The sequence below is a fragment of the Cervus canadensis genome, chromosome 11 (genome assembly GCF_019320065.1).
Source record: "Cervus canadensis isolate Bull #8, Minnesota chromosome 11, ASM1932006v1, whole genome shotgun sequence".
Classification (NCBI taxonomy): domain Eukaryota; kingdom Metazoa; phylum Chordata; class Mammalia; order Artiodactyla; family Cervidae; genus Cervus; species Cervus canadensis.
Window position 1 is genome coordinate 30,227,336 of NC_057396.1, and position 24,355 is coordinate 30,251,690.

The 24,355-nt window shown below is 47.9% G+C and overlaps 1 protein-coding gene across 1 annotated transcript in view; it reads left to right on the forward strand.

Moving 5' to 3' along the window:
* Positions 1 to 763: 763 nt before the first annotated feature.
* The window catches only part of UBASH3B (ubiquitin associated and SH3 domain containing B), a 150,897-nt gene continuing 127,305 nt past the window's right edge, over positions 764 to 24,355 (forward strand). The window contains exon 1 of the mRNA XM_043481080.1: positions 764 to 1,304. Coding sequence (XP_043337015.1) covers positions 1,144 to 1,304 — 161 coding nt within the window. The 5' untranslated portion in view covers positions 764 to 1,143. The remainder of the gene's footprint in view (positions 1,305 to 24,355) is intronic.

Genomic DNA, 24,355 nt, shown 5'->3' on the forward strand with positions numbered 1-24,355 from the left:
GAAGCAGTCTTTCTTTGAATGCTTTTACTGACAGGGTACTCTTTCGCTATTGAAAATCAACCCATTCGGCGCCGAACACCACTTACAATTACAAAGTGTTCCTTCTCAGTTCCTGCTCCCCCACCCTCCTCCACATCCCACTTCCTTCCTCTCCGCCTTCTTCCTCCTTTCATCTTCCCCTTCCTCTTCTTTCTGCAGTTCTCTCCCTCCCTTGTCGCTTCCCCGGTAGCTCAAATGGTTAAGAATCTGCCCGCAACGCGGGAGACCTGGGTTCAATCCCTGGGTTGGGAAAATAGCCTGGAAAAGGAAATGGCAACCCACTCCAGTATTCTTGCCTGGGAAATCCCATGGCCCATCATGGAGAACACAGAAGGTCTTCAGCGTGATTCCTTGGCCAGCTGACGGGAACTTGGTCTCCAGCTGCCATTAACAATCCTCTGGGTCTTGCACGGTCTCTGGGAAGCAAACCCTTTTATCTGGATGCTATGACTTGGCCTTCTGGTCCATTCATGTCATCCATCAGTTTGCCCAATTTCCACTAATAACCCCATCTAGAACCACAGGAAACTTGAAATGGGTTGATCTGGTGTCTTGAGGCCCCGGATGGCTCCGGAAGGAAGCCATGGAGAACCTGGAGAACTGGTAGTGACTCTCCGGAACCAGCGTACACAGGCAGCCCTTGCTGGTTCCAATTCTCTGCCCAGAAGCACCTGAACTTTTACAGCCTGCGCCCAGCCGGGAGCAGTCACGGGCCGCGCTGCCTCTTTAAGAGAGGGGCGGGGCCGGGTACAGGCGAGGCAGAGCCGGCCCACAAAGCTCCTTTTCCTTTTTGATCCATTCAAAAATTACTCATTGCAAATTCCCGGACTGCTGGGAGCGGAGAAGGAAGGGGGCGGAGGAGAGAGGGCTGCTGCGGGCGCCGAGCAGGGGGCACCCGGGGCCCGAGTGGCGGCCGGCCGGCCGGGCAGAAAGCAGCTCGCAGTTTTGGCTCCGGTGGCCTCACCAGGAAGCGTCAGTCTCGACACCAGGGAACCTCCGAGCGCCGCCTGCGCCGCCGCCTGCGCCCGGCTCCGGGTCCCCGAGCCCCCCTCCCCTGCCCCGGGCCGGCCCTCCGCCCTCCCGGGCGATGGCTGGCCGCTGAGCATGGCTCAATACGGCCACCCCAGCCCACTCGGCATGGCTGCGAGAGAGGAGCTGTACAGCAAAGTCACCCCGCGGAGGAACCGCCAGCAGCGCCCCGGGACCATCAAGCATGGATCGGCGCTGGACGTGCTGCTGTCCATGGGCTTCCCCAGAGCCCGCGCGTAAGTGGCCAAGCTCGCTGCCCCGGCGACCCCTCCTGCCCCACGCGGCCGGCCCTCGGCTTCGCTCCGGCTCGCCTCCCCTGCCCGGCGGGAGGCGCGCTCCCCGCTGCCCACGACCTGTTGGGGGCAGGCTGGGCGCGCGGGCGGCCCGGGACTCGGCTGCTCCCGGAGGGAGGTGCAGGGGAGGGCGCTGCGCCCGAGCGCTTGGGCCGGGGGCTGGCTGGGCATGCCTACGACGAGGCGTGCCTAAGGGCGCGGGATGCCTCCGGGCGAGGACACCGGGTTCGAGTCCCCGGGACCGCGGCAGGCGCCAGGCCTCCGCGGGTGTTGCTAAGCCGTTCTCTCCCCGGGCTCCCCGAGGTCTCCAGCGCCGAGCCCCCGGGGGAGGCGGGGCCCCACGGAGGCTTCGGGCACGCTCTGGGTCCTGAACGCCGGCCTGGCTGGAGGATCCACTGCTGACTGGGAGAAGGCAGGGACGGACGGCGGGGCCGGGAGCCCGGCGCTCCCGCGGCTGCGGCTTTCGGCTTCGGATGTCGTTCTGGGTTCTGTCTCCCTCCGGAGTAGGAGCAGGGAGCGTAGGGGTTGCTGCGTGTTCATTGATGGGGAGGTTGGAATGAGAAGGGGAAGCAGTTCCCCCAGGGGACCTGGGTTCTCGTCAGTGGTGACGGCAGCGCAGGAATCTGTGGGTGCCTGAGAGTAAGAGGGGGTGCGTCCTCCCTCATCCCTTTTCCTCCTGGAGGGTGGGGTAGGGCAGAGCTGAGAGCGCGCAGGTGGCGCGCAGCAGCCTGCTGGTAAGAGGCCTGGTCGCCAGGACAAGGTAGCAGTGGCCCTAGGAGTTTTCGGAGGTTGGCCACCCAAGTCTGGACCTCTGCCTGGAAGGAAGCCAAGGCCGGGTGGCCAGGTCCTTCTTCCCCCTTTATTCCTCGCATGCAAATTTCTTAGGCCGGGACACAAGGCCTGGGATCCTTGCTTCTTTGCATGACATCAGCTGCACAGGGAGTTAGGCAAACTTTATCAGAAAGGGCCAACTTGATTAAAGTGGTTTTTTTATTTTCACATGATAGCTCTAGGTTTCCCTTACTTGGCCTCTGGGCAAACCTTTATTCTTTACTGACTTGGCTGTAACCTCTTATCAAAGCTCATTCCTAATTTTATCATTCCACCCAACCTGCTGGGACAGGTTAGTGTACCCTATGGTCGGAAGGCCATAAAACGGACTTACAGTTCTGCCTCACACTGACTTCCAATCACTGGGGCTCCAGTTCCTGATGCCAGAGTTACAGGAAGGAGATGTACTGAGCTCTGCAGGGGTGTGCCAGGCATGGAAGCTGCAAGTCAGGTCCTCCTGACTGTGATGGATGTGCATAGCTGTCTCTAAGAAGGGGACATAGGGGTTGGAAGTCTGTGGGTCGAAGCTGCAGAATTAGAATAGCCCCCTGCATCTGCCTTTTCTAAAATGAGGCCAGCATTCTAAATTGCTTAATTAAGAGAGGAAATACTTAACTGAATTCTTCAGACTGTCATGTTTGCTCTTCAAAGTGGTTTAATAGGACATCTTCTTTCCTGCACTGATGGGTTTTTCCTACATAGATGGGTCCAAGAGGCCTCATGTATGTCCTGATAGATTAGGATGATGGTTTAATTTTGGCTTGTTCAATTTTGGCTTGAGATCTCATACAACTAGCATTTATTTGTTGGTGGTGGTGTTTAGTCGCTAAGTCGTTTCTGACTGTTGTCGCCCCCATGAATTGTAGCCCTCCAGGTTCTTCTGTCCGTGGGATTTCCCAGGCAAGAATACTGGAGTGTTTTGCCATGCCCTCCTCCAGGGGATCCTCCTTCATCCAGGGATTGAACCTGCATCTGTGTCTCCCACATCAGCAGTCGGATTCGTTACTACCAAGCCACCTGAGAAGGCAACTAGCCTTTACTATATGGTGTTCTAATCACTTCATGTTTGTTATCCATTTAATCCTCCCAGCAGCCCAGTGAGAAGGGTAATTATGTGCCCATTTTATGAACTGGGAAAGACGTTTTCTAGAGAGGTGACATAACTTGCTTAGGCTCACCACCGTGAGCAGTGAATCTGGGATTCACACTCAGAGCAGGCACGTGTCTGCTCATCCCAGGCCTCAGAGCCAGGACCAGGATGTAGTGAATTAAAGTGGATAAAGTGCTTAGAGTGGTGATGCCTGGTACGTAGTGAGTGATCCTTAAGTGTTCCCTCATAGCTCAGTCAGTAAAGAGTGTGACTGCAATGCAGGAGACCTGGGTTCGATCCCTGGGTTGGGAAGATCCCCTGCCAAAGGAAATGGCAACCCACTCTGGTATGCTGGCCTGGAGAATCCCATGGACAGAGGAGCCTGGCAGGTTACTGTCTATGGGGTTGCAAGAGTCGGACACGACTGAGCGACTAAGCGTGCACTGTATTAGCTTTTGTGGCTGTTGTAACCAATTACCACACTCTGGGTGGTTTAAAAAAAAAAACCAGAAATTTATCCTCTCACAGTTTTGGAGGAGGCCAGAAGTCTTAAATAAGCATCTCTGGGCTGAACTCAAGTTGTTGGCAGGACTGTGCCCCCTCCGGAGGTTCTAAGGAGAATCTGTTCCTTGCCTCTCGTAGCTCCTGGTCTGCTAGCATTGTTTGGCTTGTGGCAGCATTCCTCCAGTCTCTGCCTCTGTGGTCACAGGGCCTTCCTTTCTTTCTCTGTCAAATCTCCCTCTGCCTCTTTCCCATAAAGACACAGTGGTTGCATTTAGAGCCTCCCCAGATAATTCAGGATAATCTTTCCCATCTCAAGATCCTTAACTTAATCTTATCAGCAAAACTCTTTTTTAACCATAAAGTAATATGCACAGGTTCCAGGAATGAGGGCATGAAAATTTGGGGAGGAGCCCCTATTTAGCCTATCAGAGTTACTGTTATTACTAACATCACCTCTCTTTACTGAAAAGGTGATAGAGTGGGTCATGATGAAACATCCTGGGGAGGGAGGTGGGTTTACTGTTCCGTCTCCTCAAATTCTCTGTTTCGGGGGGTCAGAGCCCTTGGTGATCACGTGATCTAGTCCACTTCCTTCCTGGGCTGACATCTCTTATACTTAAGCCCAGGGAGGCTGATGTGGTCAGCCTTCCTCTTCATAACTTAATCAGGTCGGTAAGAAGAGGGTCTCTCCCCGGGGCCATCTGAGATTCCAGAGAGCAGACTTGGTGCTTCATTTTGGAGAACTGTGAGCATAGGGAGCAAGGATATCCGACTTCGATTCTGAGAGGCCTTAAGCCTGGACTGTGATGAAATGGCGGGAGGGAACAGTTGGCGGTCCCTTGGGTTCAGGAAGACCTGGCTGTGGTGATGCTTCAAGAAGAGATGAGACTGACATCTGGAACTTGGCCCTTTGGAGGGAACGGCGGCAGCCAGGGCTGGCGACTCTGGTTTCCCCTCTGGGTGTGACTGTGTCTGGTCTTGTGCAGCAACAAGAAGGGCCCTTCCACTGGGCTCTGGGTGGGCTGCAGGGAGCTCCCACACCAGCAAAGCCCAGGTCCCCTGCCAGCCTGCCTTGCGCTCTGGTCTTGAATAAGTCACCCAAGCCCTCAGGGCCTGGCTGGCTTCCTCTGAGGGGAACAGGATTAATTAATGCATGCTTGTTAAGTGCTTGACTGAGAGCAGTGCTGAGCAAGCAGGGTGACCTCAGGGTATGTTCCTCCAGCTCATAATACCCCTGAAACTGTGTTAGGTATTTTCCAGTCCAACCCTGTGACCTTTGGTCCAACTTAGACGCTGCTGTAGAAGAGCCCACTGTGTGAGGAAGGATTGAGAAGTGGTCATTTTTATGGTGTGTGTGCGTGCACACACACGAATGCAACCACAATGCAAGGAGGTGTCAGGGAGGCCTTCGGAAGGAAGATTTTAAGGGGCCAAAGTGGCCTATTCCTTCCTTTTTCTTTCTATGTGCTTAGCTCCTCCTTTTCCCCAAAGTTCTAAAAATAAAGTCCCAGCTTTGTCAAGACTGGAGTGAGGTTGGTTGGAAGGAAAAGGAAGAGTGTATGTGTGTGCTGGGAAGGCCTGGGGCCAGGACAGGGTTGATTGTATCACCCAAGCAGGCAGGAGGAATTCTGATGGAATGTTGCTTTTATGGTTTGTTTTTGTCTTTTGTATCTTTTTTTTTTTCAATTGGAGTATAGTTGATTTACCATGTTGTGCCAGCCTCAGGTGTACAGCCAGGCATACCCAGAGATCTAACCCCTCCCACATAGGCCAGCCCAGAGCTCCCAGTAGAGTCCCCTGCACCATACATCAGAGTCCCATTAGGTACCTGTTTTATATGTAGTCGTGTGTATATGGCAGTCCCAGTCTTCCCGTATATCCCCCCCTCTACTCACCCCCTTGGAGTGTTGCTTTGTTTTCCCTACTTGCTTTCTGTGGTTCTGGGGGACAGTGAGGCTCTTTTTCTTCTCTACTCTGCAGCTGGAGGCCAACTCTGGGAGCCGTCACCCCACAAGTGAACTTGAGGAGGCCCCCTCAGTTGGTAAAGAATCTGCCTGCAGTGCAGGAGATGTGGGTTCGATCCCTGGGTCGGGCAGACCCCCTGGAGAAGGAAAGGGCAGCCCACTCCATTATTCTTGCTTGGAGAATTCCATGAACAGAAGAACCTGGTAGGGTACAGTCCATGGGGTTGCAAGAGTCGGACACTACTGAGTGACTAAACCACCACAACTGATACAACTCTGGCCTTTTGTTTTGGTTCCATTTATTTGAGGCTGCCTGTGGCTAATACTTTGTCTAGAGCACATGGCTGTCTAATGATTGAGAAATAGAATCTTACAAAAGAACACTAAGGCCAGGGTCTGATGCCCCGAATCCTAGCCTAGCTTCTGACTGATACTTGGAGAATTTAGGTCTTCTGTGTCATCCCTTTCCCTCAATATCCCGATCAGCTGCTGTGCATGGCAATCCCTGTTTGGTGTAACTCAAAACAAGGCTTTGTGAAGACCAGACAAGCTGATGGGCAGGAAGAGACTTAGAAAAGTTAAAAATAGAATCTGGACCAGGTAGATAGGGTTGTTGTATTATTGTGTTGGATTGAAAGAAAAGGAAAGAGGTGAGATGGTGGTTGGGGTCTCCAGCAAGGATTTACATGTGCAGTTCCGTTATTGCTGTTTGAACAACGCCCAGCTAAAGCGCAGGACAGTGGCAGAAGGAAAGAGCTGGACTAAGCGCCTTTGACTTTGGACAGTCAGCTGCATTAGCTACGTCTCTCTGCCCAAAGAGAAAAGCAGTTCCGAGCTGGTGACACAAGGAATTGAGACGCATCTTCCAGAACCGATGAATTCAAGTATCCAGTTTGTCTGGCCTTCTCTAGCTTACCTGCTGCTGGACACTGGATCCCCTGAAAGTACCTGGTCAGCTCAGCATCTCTGCGTGCACGTGTGCTCAGCCGCTTCACTCTGTGTCCAACTCTTTGCGACCCCATGGACTGTAGCCCACTAGGCTCCTCTGTCCATGGGACTCTCCAGGCAAGAATACTGGAGTGGGTTTCCATGCCCTCCTCCAGAGGATCTTCCCAACCCAGGGATCGAACCGTATTTCTTGTGTCTCCTGCGTTGGCAGGCGGATTCTGTGTCTGCTGAGTCATCTGGGAAGCCCAGCGTCTCTGAATCATGGTCAATTCTGGGTGGGAGCTGCAGCTGCTTTTCCAGGGATCTTGGGCAGAATGAGGAGACCAATCAGGGGCCCCTTGGAGTAATGGGATCTTAGAGGTAGACGGGCAAGGAAGTCTCTATTCCACCTACAGTTACCATGTGCCCACGCACCACTCCCTTGCATTTGTGTGTTATTTTGTAGATGAAAGTTGCTCTCCTGTGCACTCAATGTCCCTCTTGATCTTGAGAAAAGCTTCATTTTAAAGATGAGGGGACTTGAGGCTTAAAGGGACTTACTCTGCATTTGGTTATTTATGTTGCTGTGACAGCCTTAGGCTAAAACTGCAAGTCCAGTGAACTTCCCATGCTACCCAGAGCAAGGGTGCCCAACCTCTGGGCCACTGACTGGTACCTCCTGTCAGGTGAGCAGTGGCATTAGATTAAGAAATAAATGCACATTAAATATACACGGAATCATCCTGAAACCATCTTCCTGCCCCTCCCCCTGTGTATGAAAAAATTGTCTTTTATGAAACTGGTCCCTGGTGCCAGAAAAGCTGGGGAGCACTGACCCAGAGGATTTGGCTCCAAAGGAAGCATGCATTCTTTTTAAAATTTGCTGAGGTCTAATTTATGTACCATAAGCTAAACTTACTTAAAGATTGATCAGTTTTGACAGATGAATGAATATACCCATAGAATCACCTCTTCTCACCTCTTCAAGACTGCTTGTGTCCTTCACTCCTGTAAGTTTCTCGTGTCTCCACATGGTCAATTCCTTCTCCACCCTTATCCCTGGGCAGCCACCAGCCACCAACCTGCTTTGTGTCACTGGAGATTAGTCTACATTTTCTAGACTTGCATACTACTGGAATCATACAATGCCTACTTCTGGCTTCTCTCCTGATGTTTTTGAGATTCGTCCGTGTTGTACGTAACAATAGTTTATCTCTTTTTATTCCTGAATAGGCCTTATATATTCAATTGGGCTGGTAACGTAATTCTAATCCCTTGTACCCAGTGTCTGTGAAAATTCCCTATTATGCCCTAATACTACTTTCCTTTTTAGACCACTTTAGAGATTTCAAGGGGCTTCCTTGGTGGCTCAGACGGTAAAGAATCCACCTGCAATGCAAGAGACCTGAGTTTAATCCCTGGGTCAGGAAGATCCCCTGGAGAAGGGAATGGCTACCCACTCTAGTATTCTTGCCTGGAGAATTCCACTAGACAGAGGAGCCGTGTGGGCTACAGGCAAAAGGAGGAGAGGGTAACAGAGATGGTTAGATAGTATCACCGACTCAATAGGCATGAATTTGAGCAAACTTCAGAAGATAGGAAGGACAGGGAAGCTGGCATGCTGCACCCCTGGGGTCGCAGAGTCAGACACAACTTAGCGACTAACAGCAACAACTAAGAGATTACAAAGCTGATCCGTACACGTAATCACTATTAAGTTTCAGACATTGATAATTTCATGAGAAAACTGAGGTTCAGTAGATTAAGTGCCCCAGAGAGTAAAGAGAACCCTGCCTCATGATTCTATCCTGTGGTTTTTGTCAGTGCCCCACCCTTGGTGGCCTCAAACTGCTTTTCACTGAGTGGATTAAAATGCTCAGAGCTAAGGGCTTTGCTTTTCAGAGGCAAGAAACCAAGGGAGCCCTGTCGCCCGCCAGCTCTCCTCCTGCCAACTGCGGTGGTGGCGGAGCTCAGCACCACCCCCATCCCTACAGGCATCTGGTGTGGATGTGTGTGAGAGGGAGTCCCTCTTCTTGGGCAGCCGGGAACCAAAGAGACCCCAGTCACCGTCTGCATGTCACAGTGATGTCTCACTCGTGACAGCTGTTGGCACTGCCTGGGTCTGCCTCTTCTCTGCTGGTGACCTTGGTTGAAGAACACTCTGAGCCTCGATTCTCTGTCTTTATACTGTTGATAGTGTTGGCTGGAAAAAAAATGCATGAGACTTCCCTGATGGTCCAGTGGTTAAGACTGGGCACTTCCATTGCAGGGAGTGTGGGTTGGGGAACTAAGATCCCACATGCATTATAGCAAAATTAAAAAAAAGTATAGCCAGAAGTTGAGAGTTATGTTTTTCGAGGGGGGACTTGCTGAGAACTCAAGCCTAGGAGGCAGCTTCTCAGATATCTCTGGCGGACCTCTTTGAAGAGGTGAGGGAGCACTCAGGATACAAAGGAATTTTGCAGCAAAAAACCAGGTAATAAGAACATCAAGTAGCAGTGAAAGTGTTAGTTACTCAGTCGTGTCTGGCTCTTTGCGATCTCATGAACTGTACCCTCCTCTGTCCATGGAATTCTCCAGGCAAGAATACTGTAGTGGGTTGCCATGCCCTTCTATAGGGGTTCTTCCTGACCCAGGGATCAAACCTGGGTCTTCTGCATTGCAGGCAGATTCTTTACTGTCTGAGCCATGGAACATTAAGAGATCACTATAAATTAAAGAATATCAGACATCTCAAGTTAATGAATGAAGCGCCTTTCTATGTGTGGGAAGACGCAAGAGTCGGGGCCCACTGAAACCATTCCTTTGATGTGCACCTCAGCTCTCTGGGGCCAGCATCGTGCCTTTCTCCATCCTGAGTCCCCTAGATGCATTGTTGGGGTAGCTTCAGTGTCTGTTGGCTTGATGGCTGTAGCATCATCCTTTGTTTACTGATATGGCAGGTGACATTCTTTGTCCACAACCATAACTGTACTTACCTTGAAGGAAGGACCCTTGTGAGGGTTAAGGTTGCTGGATCTTTGGGGAGTGGCTGTAATGCCTCAGTGGGGAAGGAGAGTGACTCCTGTCTGGTGGTGATTTCATTCTGCATGATTCCCTTTGTCTCGGGGTTCCCAGTTGCCCCCCACTTTTACATCTCTCTGCTCCTCACTGAGCTGTGGCCGTGAAGTCTTAAGTGTGGAGCAGAGGCGAGGTGGATAGCCACCTTCCTCAGCATCTTGTCTTTGCAGAGCGCCCCAGGGCTGCCAGCCAAGTGGAAGCAGACCTGAGCAGAGCCAGGGCCATCCAAACTGCTGACTCTAATAAGTGGCCAGGCTGGGGATTTGAAGGAGGGCCATATGGTTATCCTCTGATTCATCTCAAATGGAATCAGACTCCAGCCCTGGGGAGAAAGAAAAAGCACACTGAAGAATGGCTCCTTCATTGGGAAGTTCTCTGGGTGCCACTGGAGGTTTTCCTAGAGGCTTATGGGAGAATCTCTGGGTTTTCTCTCCCCTAGAGGATGGAAGGATAGATGCGGCAGCAGCCTGAGTCCTCTGGATTGTCTGTCAGGAGCTCAAGTTATGATAGCTGTTGTCCTTCCTTGCTGGTCCCTCTTGCTAACTTCCCATTTCCCTGGTGACTTTGCTATTAGGTTCTTTGCCACCTGCTGCTTAAGAGGATGAGGCTTATGGTGAAGTGCCTCCGATGGACATCCAGAAATTGTCTAGCTCCTACTGTGTGCACTGCATGCCATTAAAATCTGTGCAGGAAAAGATGAATGTCAAGTTCTGCCACCTAGCACTCTGAAGTCAGCTGCTGGCTCTAGCTGGCTGCAGATCCTCCATAGTGACTCTGAGGAGCAGGTTGCCTTTCCTCCACCTGGATGAATAATCCTCTGCAGATAACTGACAGGCTCTGGGTTCAGTTCACACCCCACAGGGTACAAAGAAAGCAAGCTCTGTGTACCTTTCTTTCAGAAGCTGGCTTTGGGCTCTCACTCTGCTCTCACTTGTTAGCTCTTTGGACTCACATATATCCTTTTCCTTCCCTGGGCCTCAGTGTTCCCACCTGTAAAAGGGGCTCAGGTCAACCACCCCTCGGATCCCAGTTCTGGTGACTCAGGGGTGATGTGAACAGTGTTTTCATTCCACCCAAGGATGTTTTCACCGCCTCCTGTGTGGTTTTCTGTTCTGGAGTGTTTGGCTTCTCTGTTTTTTGTTTTGCTTTGTTGTACTTTCCCCAGTGCTATATGGTCAAATTCTTCTCCCTTTCAAGGAAACTCTTTAGGACTATTGATAGTCTAAAGGGTAAATAAGTGGAAAGGAAGAAATGAGGCAATTGCAGTGGTGGGGAGTCATCTCACTAGTATGCATTAGTATAATTTTCAAATTGGTAGAATGTGCAAATTCTTGCAAAATACAATCAAAATACTGGTGAAATGAGAGAAAAGGTTAGCGCCTTGAGTCCAGCCCCCGGGGTGGGGGGGGGGGGGAAGAAATTGTTCCTTGGCACCTTTTTAATTAAAGGGACATCAGCAGCTGTTTTTGCAACAATTCCCATTGTGTTCTGTTGCCCCAATGGAAGCATAAACATCCTTGTACAGAAAGCACCAGTGGCAACGAACTCCACTAGGACCAGCTATTGCCACACAGTGGGAAGCTGAGAGAAACACCAGCATTGCAGCTCACAGCAGTCTGGAGCACGCCAAGGGGAAGCTGAGCTCACAGATGGCCAGAGGCAGCCAAATGTTTCTGATTTCTTTCCAGCTTTTGCTGGATAAACCTTCTCTGTGAATCAGGTAGCAGGATTGTTTAGAATCCTACTTCCACGTTGACGGTGCCCCATGCAGAAATATTTAACTGTGCGCATTTGCTCTCTAAATGTTTATTCTCTTCTCTTGGGCAGGAAGCACAGAGAGAGAAGGAAAGATACCTTCCTCCAATGGCTGCTTCTGTGTACAGTCCCTTTAAATACAGGCAAACACATGCAGAACCGCACAGGGTTGCTGGGTTTCTGAACCCGAGGCATCTGCTGTCTCCTTTCTTCATCAACCTGTCCTTGAATTGCCTGCATGCCCTTCCTTTCTCCTCTTTCTGCCTAATCAGATTTCCCCCGCCCTGGAGAACTAGTTCAGCCACAGAACAGCTGACTTCCTTTCCCTTTGCTTTCTTCCCCCCTTCCCCACCTCTTTTTGTCTCTCTTATCCTCTCTCTTTCATCTCTTCTCCCTCAAGCCTTCACCTTGTGAAGTAAACAAGGTAGAGAGCATCATCTCTCCATCACTGATGATGCGCTTTGTCCAAGGTCTTCAGCCACTTCTGCACAGTTATCTTGGGGACCTCTTATATCTTGACAATCGAAATCTTTGAAAAACAAGACTGAGAAAAAAAAAGTATATGTTTTTATCGTCATGAAAAATTCCAAGTAAAGCCATTTAAAAAAACAAAATATATATATATATATATAGATACAGATATTTCAGGGTGTATTTATGGGCAACTGTTATAACCTATTATAAGAGAAGTGGGAGTACAAAGATAATTAGATGTAATCTTTGTCCCCAGGGGACTGATGATCTAGTGTGGAAGATAGAAAATTATGATAAGATGTTGAAAATGTGATGTAAGTGGTAGATGCAGTATCTAAGTGAGACGAGGAGGAGGTGATATAACCAGACAAGGGGGCCCCTAAGTAAATTTAAAGGACAAATAAGAAGGGAGCAATGCTCTGCTTTGGTTTGAGAGGTTGGAGTCAGGGAGATCAGCAGACGGTTCAAATGATTTCATATTACACTGCAAATGAAGATAGAGGCAGATTTTAATTTAAATTAGCTGTCTTGCCACCACCCCCTTCCCCCAGCTAAGTGAGTAACTTGTTACTGTTTAGCTTAGAAGGAAAAGAAAAAATCCTGACTGCGGGAGGAAACAGTTGGCCCATTAGTTGAGCCCATCTTTATATCTGGCATTCTTTTATTCATTCTTCCATCGGGCATTTGTGTTGCTTCTGCTGTGCTGCTCAGTCACTCAGTTGTGTCCGACTCTTTTTGACCCCATGGACTGTAGCCCACCAGGCTCCTCTGTCCATGGGCTTTTCCAGGCAAGAATAATGGAGTGGGTTGTCATGCCCTCAGCCAGGGGATCTTTTCGACCCAGGGATCGAACCCATGTCTCTTACGTCTCCTGCATTGGCAGGCAGGTTCTTTACCACTAGCACCACCTGGGAAGCCCATATAAACCGTAAACATGATTTAATAATGCAATTAGTGCCATATTAGAGGTTTGGAAAGAAGCTCTGTGGGACCACAGAGAAAACAATTAGTGTAACTTGAGAAGGTTGAGGAAAGCAGAGGAGGTGACAATTAAGGCAGAACTTAAAGGATGAATAGAGATTCTTTAGGTACAAAAGAGGGAAGAGCATTCTGAGAGAGAACAGCATGAAATCCAGAGTGTAAGGCACGTGGGGTCTGCAGACTGATGAAAAAGAGATAGACAAGAAGTCATGAGAGATGAGAGTGGACAAATTATTGGAGCCAGATTGTTTCCTAAAAGATTATGGAAAATAATGTTTGAAGGCAGAGAAGTCAGTATAAAGTGGAATGGTGCAGAGGAAAACTAGCCATGGAAGCCAGTTAGAAGGTAGTTGTAATAGTCCTGGTGAAAGATTAATAGGACTTGGATTAAAATACATTAAGAGCCAGATGCTAGACAGGTTCTTGAAATTGAAGTGACAGGATTTATGATCTGTGGGGTGTGAAGAGTAGGGGAGCATAAATGTAGCTCAGGATTTCCGGCTTGGGAAACTAGAGAGGTGGAAACATTATGAATTGAGATAGAACATATGGAAGATAGATAAAGAGCGGGGGTCTGCAACCTTTTTGCACCAGGGACCAGTTTCATGGAAGACAGTTTTTCCATAAATAGGGAGGAGGGATGATTTCGGGATGATTCAAGCACATTACATTTATTGTGCACTTTATTTCTATTATTCTTATATCAGCTCTGCCTTAGATCATCAGGCATTAGGTCCTGAAGGTTGGGGACCCCTGGTTTAAAGGATGAGGCAATGAATTTGACTTGAGACATGTTTTAGGTGCTACAGACATACAGGTACAGATGCAGCTGGAGATGGGACTCTGGAGCTCAGAGGAATGGTTACAGCTAAGTTTGGATATTTATGATAGTAGAAGGTGTGGGCGTAGGTGTAATGAACCAGGCAGAGTATAAAGAAAAGGAAAGTGGGGTGGGAGGGAGGTTCAGTAGGGAGGGGACATATGTATACCTCTGGCTGATTCATGTTGATGTATGGCAGAAACCAACACAATATTATAAAGTGATTATCCTTCAATTAAAAACAAGTAAAAAGAAAAGGAAAGAAATCAACCCCCATGGGTAGAATTCTGGGGCACCAATTTTTGAGAAGAGGAAAGAAAAAAAACAGGTGAAGGAGGCTAAGAGGCATGGTTCAAGGGGCAGGAAAAAACAGAGATGTCCTGGAAGAAGAGAAGGAAGAAGAGAATTTCACATAAAAGATTCAGGTCAACCAGATGTTTCTTTCCCTTTGTGTTTCCAAAGTGAGTAAAAATCATTGGAAGTGAATGCAGTGGGTTGTGAATGAGATGTTTTCAGAGGATGATTCTAAAACTCTCTGTAGGGTGTCTGGTAATTCCCTTCAGCTTCCCCAGACTCCACGACCAGGACCCTGAGATGCTGCCCAGCTCTTTGTCAGCTCTTTCCACTGAGAGCTGGAATATGTTCTCTGAAACTGAGACCGCTGACAGATCTGACTGAATAGACAGATGATCTGGGATATCTGGTGTAAGAATCATCTGCCCTTTAGAATTCCCCCACTGCTAAGTTCCACTTTAGATTCTACCTCCCCTCCTCCCATCCCTATCTCAGTACCAAGCTTCAGCCCCATTCATATGACGTCCAAACTTACCTGTTCTTACTGGAAACCAGGCTGAAGTCACCTGATTATCTTTGCTGGTGTGACCCTTCATTTATTTATTTATTGGCTGCACTAGGTCTTCGTTGCTTTGTGAGGGTTTTCTCTAGTTTCTGTGAGCAGGGACTATCTTCGTTGTGGTGTGTGGGCTTCTCATTGCAGTGGCTTCTTTTTTGTGGCGCACAGGCTGTAGATGATCAGGCTTCAGTAGTTGCAGCACACAGGCTCAGTAGTTGTGACGCACAAGCTTAGTTGCCCTGCAGCATGTGGAATCTTCCCAGACCAGGGATTGAACCCATGTCTCCTGCATTGGCAAGTGGATTCCCATCCTCTGCACTACCAGGGAAGTCCTGACCCTTCTTTTTTCAATTCAACAAATCTTTTCCCATCCTTGCAATGTGCAGTCAATGCATTAAGCACTGTGGATAAAGCATTGGGAAACTGTCTCAGTTCCTCCTGTTTTATATCTCAAGAAGCTGAGATCTCAGCCTGCCATGTGCTAAGCTCATTTTCTATCATTTCCTCTCTCTGTAAGTCCCTGCCGCCACCACCTGTCCATCAGGAAGAGCTCATGTCGAGGCATTCTGGGGATCCATGCTCTGTCTTTAAGACCTCAAGATTCAGGAGGTGGCTGTTGGTCAGGGGCTGGACCATCCTCTGTGTCCCCAAGAGAAGGTTTTCTCCAGTCTTCTAAGTCCTTGCAAATTGTTCTGCATACTTGGGTCTGTCTGTACTCAAGTACACCAACTCAAGTTGGTGTCTGTTGTACACCAACAACCTGGAGATGAGTAGGGAGGTGTGAAATCTGGATGTGTGATAAGTGATTTGAAAGGAAATGATAGAGGAAAGAAGATGGAGAAGGAAATAGCAGAAGATCTTGAATGGGGAGAATGGGGAGGAGGGAACTTGAATCAAGGTTGGATAAAGTAGATTTACTCCCAAAAAAACGAGTTGTATTTTTCATGGTAGGTTGTATGTTTCTGGGAATCAAATTTCTAAGAGCTGACAGACCCTGAAGATATAAGCACAGTATATACCTTTATTTTTTAAAATTAAAAATATCTATTTATTTCACTGTTCTGGGTCTTAGTTGTAGCACATGGGATCTTCAGTCTTCATTGTGGCATGCCGAGTTTTAGTTGAGGCATGTGGACTCTAGTTCCCTGACCAGGGATCAAACCCTGGGCTCCCTGCTTGGGGAGTGCTGAGTCTTAGCTTCTGGACCACCAGGGGAGTCCCTGTAGTTTTTAAATTTAGGTGATTTGTTGAGTGATGGTTCTTCATGAGTTGCAAAAGGATGTTGAGGAAGGAAGATGAACAATATCCTTTGTGAAAGATGTAGATAGAGACAGGTGCTCAAGAAATGTTAGTTATTATTCATAACTGAGACAGTTCCTAATATTTAGCTGCATGGTAGCAATCATTTGCTCCTGACTTGAGAGTCACCTATGACAGAAGAAAGGTTTTGCTTCAGAGTGAAGAAGCTCAGATAAAGTTTCTGACCTTGGTTGAGAATGACTCAAATACCTCTTTCGAAATAGAGTATTTCTACTTGTAAAAAAAACTGCAGAGGCAGAAGCTTGGAAGTGTCTAGTTGGAATTGCTAGTAAAGATTATCTATTCCAGCTCCCGAATTTTACATAGTGTCAAATGAGAGGAGCAAATGAAGTGACTTTTTCAAGACCCATATCTGGCTTGTGGCCAAAGCAGAGCGGAGGCCTCTCAGTCTGACCGCGGTTTCCTTTTTACATTTGGTTACTTCTCTGAGTCCAGGCTCTGCCTCTAAGAAATCAATTTCTGACAAGGTTTTGGCTCTGTTTTCTGAAGGAATGGACTGGTCTGCTGTCTGGATTAGCCTTTTCATATATTGTGTTGGTTTTTTTCTTTCCCTTTCACTCGCTTCTTCTTCCTGACTTTTGTTTGCATCTCAGCCTATAGAAGAGGAAGCTGATCTGTGGGGAGGCCAGTTGGAATGCTGACCTCTGAGATGCAGGGGGATGGGTGGGTGAGGAAGTGTCACACCAGGAGCACTGTAGGTGTTGGAGGTGATCCTTCGTTGTCTCAGTCACCCGCCCGTGAGGGGTGTTCTTCTCTGGGGGAGAGAAAATTGGCTTTAGAGACAAAAGATCTGGCTTACATTCTGGAATCTGTTACTTTCTGAGAATGTGGCTTTTAATTTTTTTATTTGTTCTTTTGGCCACACCTCGAGGCGTGAGGGATCTTAATTGCCCAGCCAAGGATCAAACCCACGCCCCGTGCATTGGCAGCCTGGAGTCTTAACCACCAGACCGCCAGGGAAGTCCCGAGAATGTGGTTTTCGAACAGATTATTTTTATACATTGGATGAATCAAAATAAAGCAATGTATATAAATGTAATAAAAACCACAAAAAGGCAGGCACATGTAAAGTGATACTACTATTTGTTATCAATGGTTGGGTCCTGGTACTTTGAGGCTTTTCCAGAAAGTCTGTGACCCGTTGGTTTTGTGTGACTTCTGGTAGGTTGTTCTAATCTTCCCTAACCAACCTCTGTTCTCCCAGAGAAGCTAATTCACAGTGGGGAACATGAGAAACCTTTTGAGAGGCCCATTCTGTCAAAGTAAACACTTCCTTCTGGAAACTTGAGTTTTCACTTCACCTTTTCTGGGAAGCAGGGACATGAATCATAATGAATTAGAAAGTGTCTTTTGTGAAAACGAGAGGTTTTGTGAAGTAAAGCACATGTGATCAAAGACATATATAGTAGTTTCCTGTTGCTGCTTTAACAAGTTCAGCAGCTTAAAACAACACAAATTTATTCTCTTAAAGTTTGGACAGCAGAAGTCCCAACAGGGCAGTATGGGCTCAACTCAAGATTTCAAGAGACATGCATTCTTTCTGGAAGCTCTAGGAGAGAATGTTTCTTGATGTTTCCAGCTTCTAGATCCACCTGCATTCCTTGGCTAGTGGCCACTTCCTCCATTTTCAAAATGCATCACCCCAACTTGTGCTTCTGTCATCATGTCTCCCATCGGTCACCTTCTCCTCCCCCTCTCTTTCCCTAAGACAATTATGAGTACATCTTTCCAACTCAAGATCCTTGGCTTATTCACATCTGTGAAGCCCTTTTTGCTGTATAAGGTCTGGCGATGAGGACATGAGCATCTTTGTCTACCACGGCATGTACATGTGTAAGCACTTTGTGTGTCTCCTTAGTTCAGGCTATTTCTCACAGAGCAGAGGTCTGCCTGGCCCTCCTCACCTGCAGTTGCTATTGTTCACTTCTCATTTGCTGTCTCATCACCCTCACTGTTCCCAATCCATGCACCAAATATTCATAGCAAACTTTTGCTGAGTGCCTACTGTGTACAGTTGTGTTGTCATTGTTCAGTCACTAAGTCGTGTCCAACTGTTTTGCTAGCCCATGGACTATAGCCTACCAGGCTCCTCTGTCCATGGGATTTGCCAGGCAAGTATACTGGAGTGGGTTGCCAGGGAATCTTCCCAGTCCAGGGATCAAAGTTGTGTCTCCTGCATTGAGAGGTGGCTTCTTTACCACTGACCCATCAGGGAAGCGCTACTGTGTACAGACAACATTTTAAACAGATGATGCATGGGTTATTTTGCTTATTCCTTATAACGGGTCTATGAGATGGGAGCTATTATTATTCTCTTTTTACAGATGAGAAAACTCAGGCACAGAGGTTTTTTTTTGTTGTTTTGTTTTTAAAGTTGCCCAAGATCATACAACTAGCAAGTGGTAGAATTTAACTTGGATCAAAACTCCAGACAGTCTGACTTAGTGTGATCTCTTAACCAGCCCCCACAAGATTGACATGTAACTGATGTTTAGTAAAAGTCAGTGAATTACAGGAGGAAACAAGGTCCGAAGAAGCAGTGTGCTGTTGGTAGATTACACAAAACTGGCGTCGAGGGGGCAACCTGCCTTGCCCCTTGGCTTGGTTGGGGCCCCAAGTAACTGCAATGTGGTTGACTGTGTAGAAATGTGATCTGGAGTTGCAACGCTGTTATCACACTTTCTGAAAGCGTGAGTGTGTGTGTTTGTGTGTACTACTCATCTTGGTTCCAAATTGAGAAGACAGAATTGTTCTCAGGAATTAGGACTCCTTGACATCCACCTCTCCCAGCCACCACAGGCTGCTGCCAATTGAGCCTCCAAGTGGAAACAGGAAGCCTGATCCTATTCCTGTGGCCCCCCAACAGGGCTGCTCGGACAGAGTGCAGAGTGGTTTGCTTCGTACTTGAGTCTGTGGTCAAAGCAACATACATTTGAATTCCTATTGCACTTTGAGCAAGTTATTACACTCCTCTAAGCTCAGTTTCCTCATTTATTAAATGGGGATAGTGAGATCTGCCTCAAGGGGTTGTTATAGTGATTAAATGAGATAATAATACATAGAAAAGAGTGCATAGTAAATGGTAGGTACGTTGGTGAAGATCAGCAGCTCTAGAGCCAAGAGCCAATGTAGTGTATAAGGCACGAGGGTACTCCGGGGGTAAGTTAATGAACCAACCAACCAACGTGCAGTCACTCAGTCGTGTCCAACTCTTTGAGACCCCATAGATGGTAGCCAGCCCGCCAGATTCCCCTGTCTGTGGCATTCTCCAGGCAAGAATACTGGAGTCAGTTGTTACTTCCTACTCCAGGGGATCTTCTGGACCCAGGGATTGAACCCAAGTCTCTTATATCTACTGCATTGCAAGCAGATTCTTTGCCACTAGTGCCACCTGATATCTGGAGTCAGGTGGGGGGCATGAGGGGACTCCAGGGGTAAGGTAATAAGCCAACCTAAATTTTTGGTGAAAGTCAGTTTCCAAGTTTGCTCCCCAGTGTCTTCATTGGGATAATTTAAATAGCCTTCATTCCACTGGGTGAAGTTCTCAGGGAGAGGAAGGAGCTTGCTGAGGAATGTGAGTGTGGAATGGCTCTTCTCCTAACCTCTCCTGCCTTCTTCCTGGCTTCACAACTCTGCAGAGCAGCTCCCCTCATCGAGAAGAACCCCTGACATGTCAGCAGGGTGAGGAGGATGGCAGGGGGTGCCAGAGGAGTCCAGTTGTAAGTAGGCCTGGAGAATCAATCGACCCATCAGGAGGAGCCTCGTAGGAACCTCAGACCTCATGCAGACCTGCAGCAACTCTGCGCATCAGAGCATTTGAAGTTCTTATCTCCCTTGGAATGTGAGATCACAGACTCACAACCGATGGCTGGACAGACAGCCATACCCCTTTGCTGTCTGGCTGCTTGGAGTAGCTCCCTGGATGTCACTTCATCCATCAAGGCTTGGCAGGGAGGTGGCAGGTGTGGTTGTCCCGTTAGGGCTGCGGCTGCCCGCCCTGCTGTCCAGTAGGGAGGGGACATGGGGCGGAAGCAGAGTGGCTGGACACCAGTAAAGCCACTTCAGCAAGATGGCCTATCTCGTGTGTGACCGGTGAAGGCTTTAGAAGGGAATGACTCTCTGGGGACCTTGAGCAAACAAAGGCTGCTGTTTTCTTGACAGTGGGCTTGGAAAGATGTGGACGATAAAGGGAAATCTCAGTGAATTTCTTATTTATTTCGCCTTTCCCTCCATTGCAGGCTGGCAAATGAGCCACTGTTTTTCTTTTTGAATTTATTTTTTATTGACGTACAGCTGATTTACAATGTTGTGTTAATTTCTGCTGTACAGCAGACTGACTCAGTTGTACACATATATACATTCTTTTTTATTGATATATTCTTTTCTATGATGGTTTATCCCAGGATATCGAATATAGTTCCCTGTACTATATATACAGTAGGGCTGTGTTGTTTATCTATTCTGTATCTAGGAGTCAGTCGCCATGGCTTTCTGAGTTGGCCTGGGAAGCAGGTAGCGTGGGGGCTAAATATACTTAGTCTGAAGAAGACCTGAAGGCATGAGGAAGATGCTGAGACAGGGCAGAAAGGGGATGCTATTAATTCAACAAGAATTTACTGAGCGATGACTTTACGCTGGGCGCCCGGGATTTGTGTTGGGTGCTGGAGGTTGAAAGATGGGTAAGACCCAAGTCCTGACCGCAAGGGGCTCCCGAGCTCTTGGGGAGGACAGACTCAAGCAGATGACTTTGATATAATGTGGTAAGATAGTAAAGGAGGGAAGGTTTCTCTCCTCTAACATCTGGAGGACTGTCATGTGAAAAGAGGATGCTCTTGTTAGGCACTTCAGTGGGTGTCTAGAGTTGCTGGAAGGGGCAGGGGGAGGCGCTGATTTCAATTCACCAAGAAAACAACTTTTGCGAACCAGGGACCCAAGTCCGGTATGCTCTGCCACCCAAGGCAGCGCCTTCTCTCTCTAGTTGGGATTGATTGTAAATAAGTTTCCCTATCAACCTCCTCAGAAGGACTCAAGCCTTCTAGGTTGGTGTCAAGAATGGATCCGAAGTCCCTGGCGGGGGTGGGGGTGGGGGGAGCGGTGTGGTGAGGTGGACCTGCATAGGATCTGAGGTCTGTCGGGAAGAGTATGGAATCCAAGGGGTCCTTTATAAGCTTTTGGATGGGTACTTTCACATGTGTGATTCTCTTCACAGCTCCAGCAGTTAACAGATGGTTTCTCCTATCTAAAATAAGAAAAAATAATGAAGCTCACGGAACTAAAATACACACTAACCTATTAAAGAGTGTAACAGGGTGGTCCCAGAACCAAAAGCATGAAGATAGAAGGACCCCAGAGGCACCACACTGATGCCCCGAGGTATTGAACAGCCAAGGTGGAGGAAGGCGGTTGGAGGAATCCCACAGCGGGGGTGTGTGGCCCTTCCTTCTAAGCCTGCTGTCTTTAAAGTGCCAAATCTCTGGGATCCTCTGAGCATCATCTTTTGCAGCAGTCCCACCAGGGTTAGTTAGGCATGGCTTATCCTCACAGCAGGACTGAAGAGACATGCGTTGATGAACTGAGGGAGTGGAGCACAGATCTCGGGGGGTGAGCCTTGACACTCACTTGCTGGGCAAGTGGTACCCACTGATGGGCATTTTGGGATGCGGAGATGGGCAGAGGCTGAGAGAAGCAGCAGCAAGCAAGATGGCAGTGAAGGACATGGCAGATAAGTCCAGTGTAACCTCGCCAGAGCAGAACAGCGGCTGTAAGAAGGAAGAGAAAGAACTGTTAAGCTGGAGAGAAAGGAAATGAAGTGGCTTTGAGTTTCTTAGATTTGGGAGGCTGGAGTTTTCAGCAGTAAGTGGAATAGCTTTAGGTCAGCCTTTCACTCCTTACAAGAGAAAATTGCAGAAAGACTGATGCTCTTCCTGTTTTCACTGCAGTTTTTGGTGATGGAGAGAATGTATATTGCAACACTTTTTTGCTAAAGAATCCAAGGCTGTTTCCTTGTTTAGTCCTCTTTGCTCTGGAATTGCTTCTGTTCCAGAGGGAGTTTGCTTCTTTAAAAGAAAAAGAAGGTTATGATAAAGGAGGAAGTGTTGTCATGTTCCTTCAGCCTTTCTCAGCTCACTGCTAAACTGCCAGAATACTGAGGCACTGTTTTAGAGCTATATGTCAACGGTTCAGGACTCCTCTCCTGCTTCCACTGTTTTTCATTTAATAAGGTTGTTTGTGCTTGTGTGTATGTGTGCGTGTGTGTCAACACACCTTTGTTGAGCCTGCACAGTGCCAGGGTCAAAAGAAACAAATACAAATAAAAAATGACCTCAGGCTACCTTGGTGCTTTCGGTCTGATAATGAAGAAGTAGTCATCAAATAAGTATGTTGCACTCTGCTACGTGCCTAGAAATACAGAGATATGAATGGTGTTTTGAAGGAATTGCACAGGAGCAAGAGAATATCTCTACTTGAAAGGTCCTTAGTTCTTCCAAAGATCTGGATATTGTCAAGTGAATATTGTATTAGGTCCTCAAAAGTGTTGGAATTACATACACTTTTCTTAAGCTTTATTTAGAGTGGTTTTAGGGTTCATAGTAAAATCAAGAGGAACAGCGACTTCCCTGGTGGTCCAGTGGCTGAGACTCTGCTCCCAGTGCAGGGTGCCCAGGTTCGATCTCTGGACGGGGAACTAGCTCCCACACGCCACAACTATAGATTTCGTATGCTGCAATGAAAATTGAAGATCCCAAGTGCCACAACTAAGACCCAGCTCAGCCAAATACATACATAAATAAAAATAAATATAAAAAATTGAAAGGAAGGTACAGAGATTTCCCATCTACCCACTGCCCTTACAATGCACAACCTCCCCCCAGTCAATGTCACTCACCAGTGGAACATTTGTTACAGTTGATGAACCTACATCATTTCAGTTCAGTTCAGTCACTCAGTCGTGTCTGACTCTTTGCAACCCCATGAATCGCAGCATGCCAGGCCTCCCTGTCCATCACCATCTCCGGAGTTTACTCAAACCCATGTCCATCGAGTCAGTGATGCCATCCAGCCATCTCATCCTCTGTCGTCCCCTTCTCCTCCTGCCCCCAATCCCTCCCAGCATCAGGGTCTTTTCCAATGAGTCAACTCTTCGTATGAGGTGGCCCAAGTATTGGAGTTTCAGCTTCAACATCAGCCTTTCCAAAGAACACTCAGGACTGATCTCCTTTAGGATGGACTGGTTGGATCTCCTTGCAGTCCAAGGGACTCTCAAGAGTCTTCTCCAACACCACACTTCAAATGCATCAATTTTTCGGCGCTCAGCTTTCTTCACAGTCCAACTCTCACATCCATACATGACCACTGGAAAAAGCATAGCCTTGACTAGATGGACCTTTGTTGACAAAGTAATGTCTCTGCTTTTTAATATCAACACATCATAATCGCCCAAAGCTTGTAGTCTACCTTCAGGTTCACTCTTGGTGTTGAATGTTTTACGGGTTTGGAGAAATGTATAAAGACAGGTGTCCATTGTTGTAGTATCCTGCGGAGGATTTTCACTGCCTTAAAAATCCTCTGTTATCCACTTGCTGCTTATCTATCTCTCCTTCCCCTGCAGCCTCTGAAAACCACTGATCTTTTACTGTCTCCATAGTTTTGCCTTTTCCCAAATGTCATCTGGTTGGAATCAGACAATATGCAGCCTTTTCAGATTGGCTTCTCTTAACACTTACTGCTGCTAAGTCACTTCAGTCGTGTCTGACTCTGTGCGACTCCATAAATGGCAGCCCACCAGGCTCCGGTCCCTGGGATTCTCCAGGCAAGAGCACTGGAGTGGGTTGCCATTTCCTTCTCCAGTGCATGAAAGTGAAAAGCGAAAGTGAAGTCTCTCAGTTGTGTCTGACTCTTAGTGACCCCATGGACTGCAGCCTACCAGGCTCCTCCGTCCATGGGATTTCCCAGGCAAGAGTACTGGAGTGGGTTGCCATTGCCTTCTCCCTAACACTTACTAACATGTATTTAATGAGGGCTTCCCAGATGGTGCAGTGGTAAAAGAATCCGCCTGCCAATGCAGGAGATGCAGGAGACACAGGTTTGATTCCTGGGTGGGAAAGATCTCCTTGATGAGGAAATGACAATCTACTCCAGTATTCTTGCCTGAAAAATTCCTTGGAAAGAGAGGAGCCTGGCAGGCTATAGGGCTCTAGGGGTGGTGAAAGAGTCAGGTATGACTGAGCATGCATGCGTGCATGTATTTAATGTTCCTTCATGTATTTAATGTTCCTTCATGTCTTCATGGCTTGATTACTCAATTCCCTTTAGCCCTGAATAACATTCCATTGCCTGGATGTACCACAGTTTATTTATCCATTTACTTAACAGAGAATATCTTGGTGGCTTCCAATTTTTGGCAATTATGACTAA